The sequence below is a fragment of the Bombus vancouverensis genome, chromosome 13 (genome assembly GCF_051014615.1).
Source record: "Bombus vancouverensis nearcticus chromosome 13, iyBomVanc1_principal, whole genome shotgun sequence".
NCBI classification, from domain to species: Eukaryota; Metazoa; Arthropoda; class Insecta; order Hymenoptera; family Apidae; genus Bombus; species Bombus vancouverensis.
In genome coordinates this window covers 8070134-8083202 of record NC_134923.1, presented here as the reverse complement: position 1 = coordinate 8083202, position 13069 = coordinate 8070134, and the positions used below count along the sequence as shown (strand labels likewise).

The 13069-nt window shown below is 40.0% G+C and overlaps 1 protein-coding gene across 8 annotated transcripts in view; it reads left to right on the top strand.

Annotated features, from left to right (window-relative positions):
• The window catches only part of LOC117164423 (venom dipeptidyl peptidase 4), a 304125-nt gene that overhangs the window by 12724 nt on the left and 278332 nt on the right, over positions 1-13069 (top strand). The window contains exon 1 of one of the 8 annotated variants that reach the window (XM_033347453.2): positions 11510-11697. The exons of the other annotated variants lie outside the window; for them this stretch is intronic. Coding sequence (XP_033203344.1) covers positions 11668-11697 — 30 coding nt within the window. The 5' untranslated portion in view covers positions 11510-11667. Of the gene's footprint in view, positions 1-11509; positions 11698-13069 lie in introns of those variants that run through there. 8 annotated transcript variants of the gene reach the window in all.

Genomic DNA, 13069 nt, shown 5'->3' with positions numbered 1-13069 from the left:
GAACGTAGAGGGGAGTTTTTTGCCGGGAAATATTCGGCTCCGATCGTTGGATTTTCTCGGAGAACGATTCACAGAAATTAAGAAACTGCTTTATTTCCGATAGTCATATATAATAGTATAATACACGCAACGTAATGTGATATAATGCGAAAGATTCAAAGAGAGAAAGGAAGAGTTTCGTGCCGCAGATATTCGACTTCGATCGTCGAATCTTCTTGCAGAAGTATTGGAAGAAATTTAGAAATATTGCTGCTCGTTGCCTGCAACTGTCTCCACGTTGCGTGTAAAATCTAATAGATTCAAAGGGGAGAAAGGAGGAGCTTCGTTTCGGAAAACGAGTTTCACGGAAACGAAATCTCGTCAAGGACAATTAGAAATTGACGGAAGCGGAAAGGAGGAAACTGGAAGAACACCGATGGATGGAAGTTCACAGGGGACGAAGTCAGCAGTACCAATAACGCTTGCAGGAAGTCTCTGGTTGAAATTGAACGTCTCGCTGCCGAATGTGTCTTACATAAAGGGCCATGTGTATACGTGTGCGGGTGCACCTACTTCTACTGGGTGATCTATTTGCTTTTAATGTTTCGTCTGGTTTTAGTATCGTCGTTGATACTGCACGTTCGAGAAACAGGAAATTCTTCGCCACGTTGGGTTTTAATATCGCGTACAAACAGATCCGAATGAATTACGATGTAATAACACAAACCTACGATTGCAACTGCGCTCTATTTAAAAAATTTCAGGGTTCGTTAGTGAAATTTCGAAATTTGTTCTCAACCGTGAACTGATCTGTGCAGCCTCCTTTAACCATTTGCTTACCAAGCAACTTCGCTAAATAACTTTCCGTTGTGGCGGATGGCCAAGACTCGGCAGGAGATCTATGTCTCCGATGTGCCAAATAATTGAAACGCTGATCGGTAGCTCGTCGACAACCTTCTTAGGCAGAAGAGGTTCGTTATGAACAAGCAAATACGCATGCCAAATATTTCTTCTTCGAACGATGCGATGATAAGTTATCTCGTGCATCGTGAAGTTCGCAGACCGCAGGTTAAGAACCGCTGAATTGGCGTGCAAAACACCACGGGGTATCGCTTAAAAAATATATCTTAAAATCTCGTAAAAAAAAACGAGCACAAGAAAAATTCTTCTCGCCATTACGTACTCGCTGCTCGAAACAGCGTAACTTTTTTCCCTCCGAGAAATTTTTCCATGCAACACCAAGCAACGCTGGGTATTTAACTGTGCCGTTTCTCACGACTCACCCTATATATCCATATATGCGCGCATGTACGCGGGCAAGTATATTTCTTCGAATTTTGGTGTTCGTCCAAATTGGATCTCGCGTATTTAGTGGAACGACCATGCTTCCGGAAGGAATTCGTAGGTACGCGGTGTGCACCTACACGCAGATAACGGGTGTACGTACATCTAGAATGGGGCTACAATAACCGCGAAAACGAATGGTGTTTTCTTCTTGCCAGCATCGCCTCCTTCTTCTTCTCCTCTTTCTTCCTTCGAGGCACCCAGCCGAGTGCTTTCGACCGACCATCTTTTCCACTGGTGATCTCTGCCCAGCCACAAAGTAATTCCGAGTTATTCGGTGTATTCCATCGAATTACGCCTTCGCCACACTTTCTTGTAATAATCCGGTCGAATCGCTTTTGTTGCTGGAACGTCAGCCAAGTAATTTCCGAAGGAACGGAGCGGCAAGAAAAAGGGATGGGAGGGCGACGTTGACGAAGGTCCACGGGATGGAGAGGCTGTTATCGCGAATACCATTCAACGGTGCAAATGATTATGTTTCCGCGGATCCATCTGTTCCAGGATTGAGTTTGCAGAATTTCTTTTTCAACCTGTTTGCCGAGTTTATCGGCTGCTCCGAGCACAACCGCGTTTATTATTCGAATATAGCGCATTTTTAAATCGCGCCACTATTTGGTTCGGCTTGTCTCAGGACGAGGTTTATCGAGTTAGAGGAGTCGTCTATGGTGTTTTTCTTAGCAGTATCCTTAGCAGGTCCGGTCAAACAACCGATTTCGAAGCTTAATTTAAAATAGTACGTTCATTGTTATTTTTTTTTTGTCCGTCTAACTTTGTGTAAATTTTTCTATCGACAAAAATTGAGAAATTGATTAGTCGGATAATACAATAGAACGAGTTAGCGTTAAACGTAACAGCGTATCGAAGTTGCACTTTCGATTTGCACTTTCACTTGGTTCGATCTGTGTCTTGACAGATTTTCACAAAATCTTTTCCCGTACTTGCCTGGGTTCGAACGATTTTTTATAAATGAAAGTTTAGCTTCCATTCGTTGATATAATTTTCATATTTGTCTATACGTATTTACAAGGCATATAATATCGAATATATTATACACCATCTTGTAAATATGTACCAAAGGGATAAATAAATATATTCCAAGGTATATAACAATATAACAATATAACAATCGAGATTTTCGCAAAATCTTTTCTCGTACTTGCCTGGGTTCGAACGATTTTTTATAAATGAAAGTTTAGCTTCCATTCGTTGATATAATTTTCATATTTGTCTATACGTATTTACAAGGCATATAATATCGAATATATTATACACCATCTTGTAAATATATACCAAAGGGATAAATAAATATATTCCAAGGTATATAACAATCGTGGAACGTCTATTGTTAAATTACGCCGTGTACTTAAAACACATCTACGATCTTCCTCTCCCAATTAACCCGCGACTTGATGCATCCGCCGTGAAATACCTAAGCTTAGGCTTAGGCTTACGGAGCAGCATGTTCTTTGGTGTACCAAGTCTCGCAACCTGATTCTACGATCCAAAGACCAAGCACAAAGGGAAAATGTATTCATAGAGGAGGCTCGCTATGATCACGCGAATACTGAAAAGGTGGTTGTCATAGCGTTAAGTTGATTCGTACGATATTGGAAACCGATGGGAAAAAATATATTTGCACGTTTCTTTGTACGGCCGACCTAATTCTACGTTCAATTCGCGATACGAGAAGAAGAGGGAGGAGACGATGGAACAGAGTTGCATCGCCGGTCACCGATACTTGGTTATTTGTTCACTCTTCGCTGCATGTGTTCCGACTATGGATTATTTCTCCTTTTCGAAAATAAAATCCTTTGACGGCAATCTTTGTCCCTTTTCAAAGCTTATTGGACGCGCCGACTAATCAACTGATATTATTCTTCGTATCCTTTATGCGATCGCTTCTCCTCTTCGATTTCTATCGGGTTTATCAGTCATTCGTTTCCACCTACGATTGGTATTTTTAAATTAATTCGCTTCGCTTCTCTTTGGCCAATTGCTAAACGTCGGATTAATCATCAGCCGTGAAAACGATTGTTATACGAATAAAAGAGATTATTCGATCGTCCGATGATATCGGTCTTTCTTTTCCTCTTTTGAGTCGTGGCCGAAATAACCGTAGTCAGGCTAAAAGCTCGCGATATGCTTTCAAAGATTCAGACTCGGCATCTTTCGCGGTAACCCTCGCCGTATCATAGAACTCGGGCCCACTTCACCCTGGAGACCCTCGTTTAACTTTCCATAGAGCCGCCGAGCAATTCGAACTTAATAAAGAACGTAACAACTTTTGGCTCAGCTTGAAAGTGAAAGTGGATGGCTACGGTGGTAGTATAGAGATAAAAGAAAAAAAAAAAAAGAAAAAAAGGAGAAAGAACTAAGAGAAAGGATGGGATCGTGATCGTAGATAAAATTATATCCACTAGCTGAACTACGTTATCCTGTTTAGTCGAAGTATTCCACTTTAGTTTTGAAACTGTGGAAAATTGAAGTCTTATCATTCTCTTTGTTTTATCTTTATTTTTTGGTCATTGAAAATCGCACGGTATGGGGAATTAATGGCACACAAGCGAAACACGCTGTGGCCGAGTTAGCTTTGAGCCACGTTGGCGAAATTGCATTGTCGTTTGCAAGGTTAGAAGACGATAAATTCCTGGCGAGCTTGTTGCTGCTTCTTTCCTTCACGTGCGGTGAAAAGCAGCGTCGAGGAAAAATGGCTTCTTGCCTGTAACATGACGTAAAAGAGCAACTTAATCTCATAATATCCGCGACGGACCTGGCCGGGAATTAATCTTGTAAGTAATTAGCGACCCTCGAGGCGAAACGGCCAATGAAACTGCCTCTGAACAGATTATCAATAAATGTGGGATCCGATTGTTCATGAAAAATCCCCAAGTTCAACGTGAAATGGAACGCGCAAATTGCTCCGCTTTGATCGTGTTTTCCACTCGGTTAATTTTTCACATCTTTCTTCATCCATCCAAATTGAAGTACACGTCCCTTCGATGCCAAAGATTATCATTTTCGTTAAATGGAATAGTTGCTGAAAATATCTCGGGTATCGTATGAATATTTCGTTACTAGGATCATTTCAGGATTAGAATTATTTTAAACGATCTTTCGGATTTTTTTTTCCATTAACATATAGTAAATTGATATCGTTAAAATTTGAGAAATAATATATTATATTAATTTATATTTATATCGTATTAAATGGACGATTAATATTCGTCGTATACGTAGCTATATATAAAGAGTTGAAAGTTCAGCAAGTTTTTGTGTAAATTTTCGTGAGATTATATCTATCAGATACGCACGTAGCAATTTATATTTAGTATTTTAATTTTTTCGTTATTAAACGTATTTTATCTGTGATGAACAAGTAAATTGATCTCATTAAACGTTCTGGCTAATAACTACAGAGTTACATAATCCGACATGAATTGATTCTCAAACCTATGTAGAGTAGCTGGCAAAAATATTTGCATATTTACTATAGAAAGTTGTCATGTTGTAAATTACACGAAAATAGCAGGAAGCTTGGTATCGAGATTAGTCGATCCTCTTTCGGTTCTACTCTGCTACAACATTTCTCAAGTTTTCTCATTTTTTATCCGATCAGAAGAAAGTTTCCTTCTCTTATCGGCGTGTTTGCATACAGCAAGCGTATCTCTATTTCGATGTTTCTTTTTCGGTCGCACTGTCGCGTTCAATTTGGCGAGATCGGCGCGCGGAAACTCGTTTGCATTAAATCGGATCGAATCGAGCCGATAACATTTTGATCGAACGATTCGCGTGTAAACGAATCAAATTGAAACGGCGCGACGAACTCGAAGCAGCAGCATAATCCGTCGCGAATAGAAGCAAATTTGCCGTAAAGAATTTCATGAAAGTCCATCTGTCTGGCGTATTGTTCCATCCGTTTGAATTCTTCGCAACCGCCAGCAATTATCTCGCCTCTAATTACGTTCGTAAGCTGAACCAACATTCCAATGTTTTTAATTCGATAACGAATCCGTAAATTTTTTCAAATTTATACATTCCAGCTGGAAAATGCAGATTTGAAAAATACGAAAAGGTAGGATACCATGAAGTTCACATTTGAAATTTAAACGACAAGTTCGTTAAAATTTAATAGCATTTTTTTCTTCTCCTCGTCTCTCTGTCGTCGGCGGATGAATATTTCGTTCGTTCTAGCTAATCGACGCTTGTATTTCGCACTATCCGCGAGATACGTTTCATCGATAGCGCGCAGATTCATGGTTGCGAGAAATACCATGTTTTACCATGTCGAAGTCGTAGCCTGTTCATCGGAACGCAGGAGACCGGGTCATACATTGCCGTGAACCGAATCGTACGAAATCAAGCGAAAAGCTAGTGGAATATTTTTTTTACGCTCGAAGATAGCCACGAAGCGTACGTTGCGCGTCCTCGTTGAAAATTTCGACGTCGATAACCACTTTAATTAGCAGAGACGGCAGAGCGGACGAAATAAATTCACGATAATGAAGTTAATTAGCGAATTTTCCGCGTTCGAAAAATATGGCGCATTAAATTAGCGTAGATTCAAGATGGCAAATATTTTTGAAGATCGTTCTTGGTACGCGTGTACGTCTATAATCGTGTTACGATCGACAGAAGAGAGAACGCTACGTGAAAAGGGCAGAATAAAATTTGTCCATACCGTGCGTCGTTTTGGATAAAATAAAATTTGGAAAATTGTTTGGTGCACGCGAATTTGGTTAACTGTCGTGTAGGTGCGAGCAAACAACCAGCGAAAGGTGCAAAATGTCGAAAGTAATAGAAAAAAAAAAAAATGTAGAATAACGTTTTTTTCGTTGTAAGCCTAGTTTTCAAAAAAATTGAATTTTTCCAAATTATTTTGAACGAACTTTCAAATTTTGTTCTATGCTTTTTTACTGATTTTCGCACGTAGAATAACCTACCTACGTAGATTGATTAAATAAATCATTAGATTTAATTAACTAAATTAGACGTATTCAAGTACGTTTCAAAAATCCTCGAACTCTGTTCTCTCGAGAACGAACCGTCATACGGTAAGATGTTTCCTTATATTTTCGACGTATTTTTCCACGTGAAATTGCCCACGCTGTCGATCGTTGCACGATTTCAGACACCCCGTATGTTACTTCTCTTTACGGGGAGGAAAAAGTTCTGTTTGCGTATGAAACGACCGAGGAATCGTTTGAAATGCGAGATGGCCCCGTTTCGACTCGATTTGTTCGATTTTGTTAAGCGTAAACAGGGCCCTACAATCGCCTCATAAAGCTATTGTGCCTGTGCAAAATACTCGAGTCGTCCGATCCTTTGTTATTTGTTCCCCGCTTCATTTCACGTCGATTCGACTCGATTACACGCGTGCACGGTCGCGATCCGTTATTTTAATGTAGGAAAAAGAAAAAAGGAAAAGTATAATTTCTCCCTCGTTTCAGCTTCGTGTTCAATTCGATTCTGTTAACAAGTGTAGGAATGTTCGAAAAGCTCGTACCGTTTTTTACTATACATTTGCGTATAGTAGCGTAATGTTGAAGAGGCACTGCTTTTATTTCGCTCGTTATAGGAAACTAAGAACAAACGTTCAGAATTCGTAGGCGAAAGAAGTTTCTTCTTTCCGGAAATTTTCCTCAGCGACGACAATGCCGAATCGATGTATCATCGATACGCGAAATACGAATTCGCGCGTATCGTAGAAATTCATTATCAGAATCCTAGTTATCAGAAAATATTACTGGACGTTTCGTCGCTGTGTTGAAAGTCAAGACTCGTTTAAAGTACATAGAAGAGAAACGAAATACTCTGGAAGCTCGTAAAGGCTATTCGAAAAGAGCTCGTTACCGAAGGAGACGAAAAATTATTTAACAAACGGCGGGAAATTAAGAAATTCTAGTTAAATCCCTGTGGAATTTTCGCTATGAATTTTCCCGAACAACCTAATGCACACTTTCCTCCTTTATATCTTCTATAACCTAAATGGAATTTCGAAAAATGAAATGGCCAGGCAGAGTGAAAAAGGCATAGCAGAAGTTTGAAAAGCGCATCCTTTCACGGCAGCTTCGTTGCAAGCGAAATAGCAGAGTCGCAAAGTCGAAATTTCTCGCATAATTATTACACAACCGCGCGAGCCTCCTATGTTTCTAGTTATTTCAAACAGTTACCTTCACCACGACGTTACCTTTCAACGCCGATGATGTCGCGAAAAAGTGCATTTCGCGATTACTTATTCATATTTAACAACTTGCATAGGAAATTTTTCAGCCGTGAAACGTTGGCCTGCGACCAGTGCATTAACAATATGTACCAAGCTATTAACATGTATTACACTGCGCGCGTACGTGTTTGTACAGAGCGCTTGTGTAACGATATGCAAGCGGTTGTTAATAGTTGTCGGATTTATCGTGGGTAAAACTGTTGTCATTGAAGGAGCTTTTAAACGCGTTTGTTAAAAGCGGTACAAGCGGTAACAGTTTAGTTGCAAATACTCGCTGTATAACGTTCGCCGAAATCGTAGAGCCAGATTCGTTTGAAACATTCATTGCCGCGAAACGTGGCTGAAAAGTGGCAATCACGTAGCTTTTTACCCTATTGAAATATTTCTGTAAGTTGCTGAAAGGTCTCTATGTGTGTTTTCTTTTTTTTTTCTCTTTCTTTTCGCCCCCTTCTTCCTCCTCTTCTCCTCTTTTTTTCTTCTGCTGGTTACGTTCGCCGTTACCCGCGTCCGTAATTTTCACGAAAAGCGGTGCCACGGTGATAAAACGTCTGGCGAAAAATACTTGACCGCGCGTGCACCGCGAATACTTGTGCCCTGACTGGCTCGAAACTCCGCGCGACATATCAAACAGAAAGGAAAAATTGCTTCGTGTTGATTCACGAGAACTGGGTTTTTTCAGGCCGAGTAGTTTTGCCGAGCGCGAAACAATGCAAAGTCTATTTGCCGGCGGGACATCCGATAAAGTAATTTCGTTATCTTGTGTTTGAATTCATGCTCTCGAAACGGAGAACTTTGCCGGGAAAGAGTAAACAGCAGTGTCTTGACTGCTCGAGAATATTAATTACGTCGCGCATTTTACTCTCAAACAGACAAGCTGCGACGCGATAAAGATGATAAAATTGAAGTCATACACAGAGTGATTGATGAAAATATTCGTACGCTCGGTGTCGTACGTTTTTAATCTGTTTCGATGTTAATTCGTATTTCTAGCTTGTCGATAATGTTTGTATTAGATGTTGCATCGATTATCAGAAATTTCCTATACGTCACGCGTCTTCAATATTAAGAAGAAGAAGAAACCTCGTCATCGAAGAAGAAGAAGAAACCTTGGTCATTGGCGATGAGAATGCTCGTAAGATTATTATCTTACACGAGTTTCGTTTCTCCGTTTAAAGAGCGTTACGAAAGTTTCTGCGAACGTAAATGTATCGTGTGTGGAAGCTTAGAGATATCCGTCCCATCCAGGACAAGCTTTCGTTCCATATTGATCAGAATCAGTTTAACAGAAACTCTAAAAAATGGAGATTACACAACAACTCTGTCCCAAGAATTCTACAAGCGACAATTCATATCAACCTGCAACGAACGAAACAAGTTAATCGTTGAGAACGTGCATTGTACGATGCGTACGTTACTTGGACTAAATACACGCTGTTTCGAAGGAACTACGCGCAGTTGAAGTTTTACTCGGAAAAACGTTTCTTGCGCACCGGCGTAATATACGTAATATCTCATTGAAGATTGTTTTTATTCCCGTTGGGGAAACGTTGCTGCTCGAACAGAAAATTACAACGCGGCTACTTATTACGTTTTTCCACTTTCTAATAGCGTTGGTCCATACATTTCCTTAATCTACGCGCGAAATAAAAATTCCACTTATCGCGTGCGCGTCGCAGCTCATTTGGAGTGGCTACAATTTCCGCGCGATTTAACGTTTCATTATACATTTTAATTGCGCGTTTCACCGGCGTTTGCATCGCCGCCATTGTCACGTGCGTGGCCGATGCCTCGTGAAAACAGGACCTTCTATCGGCAGAAATGTAGCAACAATGGCAACCGCATGGACAAACGCACTCGCTGCGAAAATGGAACAATGATCCGTGAAACGTTGGGCCGGAACTGGTCTGTAACGTCCATTCTACCAGCTCTGGCACGATTTCGAGTCGCCGTGCTAAATTCATGGGGCGAAATCGACAAGATTCGACCAGAGCAGTTGCATGTTGCATATGGGATATCCAGGCGCGATGATTTTGGCGCCAAGAAATTTAACAAATACGCAGCGCGGTTTGCAGTATCTAAAAGTTGTAATAATGATTATTCGATGTTATGATGAGCCTGTAATTAAGTACGTGATCTAATCGTAAATAATATTTTGCAAAATCAGCTTGCTCGTTCGTTACAGATATTACACGTTCTTGCCCGTTGATTCTTGTTGAGCAGTGTTTGTTACTCCTTAAATATGGGCAATCCGAGAATCTCGTCATTTAAACCACACGACTAAACATTCTCTGTAGCAATTTAAAAAATATGGTTCAAATCAACTTGTAATTATAATTCTTCTATGTCAAAAAGTTATTATATCGCAGTGCTGTGTAATGTATTTCTACTACGAACTGCTACACGGGATACTCTTTATTTTTTAGTGGAATCAAGATTTTAGTTTAATGAAAGTACATGAAAATCTAATCGAAAATAGTATTTTGCAAAATCAGCTTGCTCGTTCGTTACAGATATTACACATTCTTGCCCGTTGATTCTTGTTGAGCAGTGTTTGTTACTCCTTAAATATGGGCAATCCGAGAATCTCGTCATTTAAACCACACGACTAAACATTCTCTGTAGCAATTTAAAAAATATGGTTCAAATCAACTTGTAATTATAATTCTTCTATGTCAGAAAGTTATTATATCGCAGTGCTGTGTAATATATTTCAAGCTACAAACTGCTACACTGGATGCTCTTTATTTTTTTAATCAAATCCATTCGTAATTGCGACTTGGTTGAAAAATGGATTTCCGATCACCTTTATTCCGCGAAAATTTTAAAACCCCATTCTCAGTAAATATCAGCACCATATCCGGCGAAACAGTAGAGAGAATAAACGATTTCTGCATGTCACTTACGAAATGACGGAAAGATCGTTCCCGGCATTGGCGTTGTTTACTTCAATGTTACCGTGTGTGTCTAGATAGCACAGTAAGTACTCGAGATACTTAAACCGAGCCAGGGAGTAGAGAAAATATTAACAAAGATTTGATAAACAGACTTTTACTCGCGTTGGAGCCTGCGATATCGAGTTTCAGCAAAAACCGCATACTATATGTCCTGAATCAATGCAGCGCTGTGAAACGCGAAAACGCGAAGACGCGTTGACATTGGTTTGCGAACGTGACCAGCGAATTTTGATTTTGGTGTTGAATCGAAATCGAGATTTTTCTTCTTATTTAAATGTGGTTCAGTTAAATGTGCGTAAAAGGCACTGTGTGGCTTGAAATCTTCTTCTTCGATACCTTTGAATCTTTATGTACCTGAATTCGCACCAAGTACCTGAGTTCTTTAGTACTCGAACATCTATAAATCTGTCAGATATCCGAGTTACCAACGCTACTGCGACTCTCGAATTTCTAGATTTCTCTTTGATATTTCGCATTTTGACATTTCTTCAAATGTACTGTAACACTAGAAAAATACAGTTGGGTAGAAAATGAGTACCGAGTACCTGGAATGTCGGACTCGAATTCTTTAGGTACCTAAATTCCTGTATTTAATCGCACCTCAAGGTATCTAAATTTTTGTGCAATTTTATTGTTATCTATCTAAATCGTCAAATATTAAATTCCAACGTATTTAAAATCTCAGATACCTGAGTTCTCATACCATGAATTCTTAGGGTTGAAATTTTTAATATCCCTAGGTATCTCTAAACAGAAATTTTCAATCAAAACTGTCACGCAACGTTTCGTTCTCTGCTGCAATTTCGTATAAAATTATTGCAAATGCAAGTAAAATCACGCGAGTAAATCGACGAGACTAAACCAGCGCAGTTGCTCGTTGCACATGGTGAAACTTCTCCTTTCTACGGGATCTAAGCGCGGCGATTTGCCGCGGCGAAGAAAACCGAGTACGGCCGAACTCTGTCGAACTGGCACTCGCGTGAGAAAGACTGAGAAGGAAGGAGTCGCGCGACGTACGGACGTGCGATCGTACGCGCGTGTTCGATTGCCAGATTTTTCCTTCCGAAGCAACCGATCTCCATCGATATCCATTCAGTGAATCCTATTTAAGTGATACGAGAGGGCTGTATCGAGTTGGATTAACCAGGGACACATCGAACCGCTTAGATGCCGTTTCCAGTTCGTTACCTCCGACACGTGAGCGTTCACTTTTTCTTACTTTCTACGAAAATGCCGCGTTATTCTTTAGCTGTCAGTCAAATTCACCTTTTCTCGCCGATACGACGCTAATTCCGTGTTGTTCGATCGACTTAATGGAACGAGGTTGTCTGCGTTCTTCTGCATGTACGAGCTAGTTATTTGCAAATCGGTCAACTCTACGAAACAGAAAGCAGAGAAAATTGATGACATTGTGCGAGACAAGCGTCAAAGTGTTTTGACGTTAAAATTAAAAAATCCTCAACAAGTGGAGATATCGCGTCTTAGCCTGTGAACGGCTCGTACGATGAACCGGAGACACGCGTTCCTCTGATTTTGTCAGACTTTTTACGAACGATTACAGAGAAAAGTAGGCATTTGCCTCGTTGCTCGATTAACGATTTCGAAAGTCAGGCATTTTTCATCAGGCCGCTATTTGGCCTGATTAAGCGAGCGTAATTTAAAACGATTTTCATCCAGATGCTCGTGTATATTAGCAAATGCGGGACGATTGTTTAATTCTAGGGAGGTTCCTGGGAATTTTATCGCGTCATTAGAATGGTAATTGTACGTGTTATAATTTCGTGGAGAATTTCGCGATTGCTTTCGTATGCCAGGGAATTTCGTATCGCGTGGTCGTGGCGCACGCGCGGTCGCTTACTTTTTTCGCCAAATGAATCCGACAGCTATAAGCAACGAGACAGGAGAAATTACATATTGATATATCACAAGTAAACGATATACGTATTTCTGCTCGAAGCACATAAGTATAGTTCGTGTCTGTAAGTCGTTATTGGTTTTAGTTAGGTTTTTAATCCGTTAGGAATGTCGAAGTTACACGGACAAGTTAGTCGGGCGAAGTTGGTGTTGAAAATTCCTTTTTTCTTTTCTTTTTGTCTTTTAAGTTTACCGACGACGAATCACGAATAAAAGCAATTCGACGTTACGCGCAATGTCGATGAGAGTTGTATAGCGTTGCAGGAATTATTGGACGAATCATTTGAGAAGGCAGTTGTGAGATGCGAAGCTGTAAACAGTAAAAAATCACTTTGATCTTGCTCGAACTTTGTTTGAGTACGAATACGTTTCGCCAAACGATTCGGATTGCTTTTGCATCTTTCTTTTTTCGTTTTTTTTTTTTTTTTTTTTTTTTTTGAACGACGATCGTTATTGAGTATCGATTCGTCGTACTAAAACCCTTTACTCATTCCCAGCTGGCGCAAACATCCTGTATTTTCAATTTTCTATTTCGTTTCTCGTTACTGCTTATTAATATTTTATGATTTCTCGTTAATCGAGAAGCTCACGATAAATCGAGAACCTCGCTGAATTTTTCAATCTCGTAAACAACAATACATTTCATTAGTCAGAA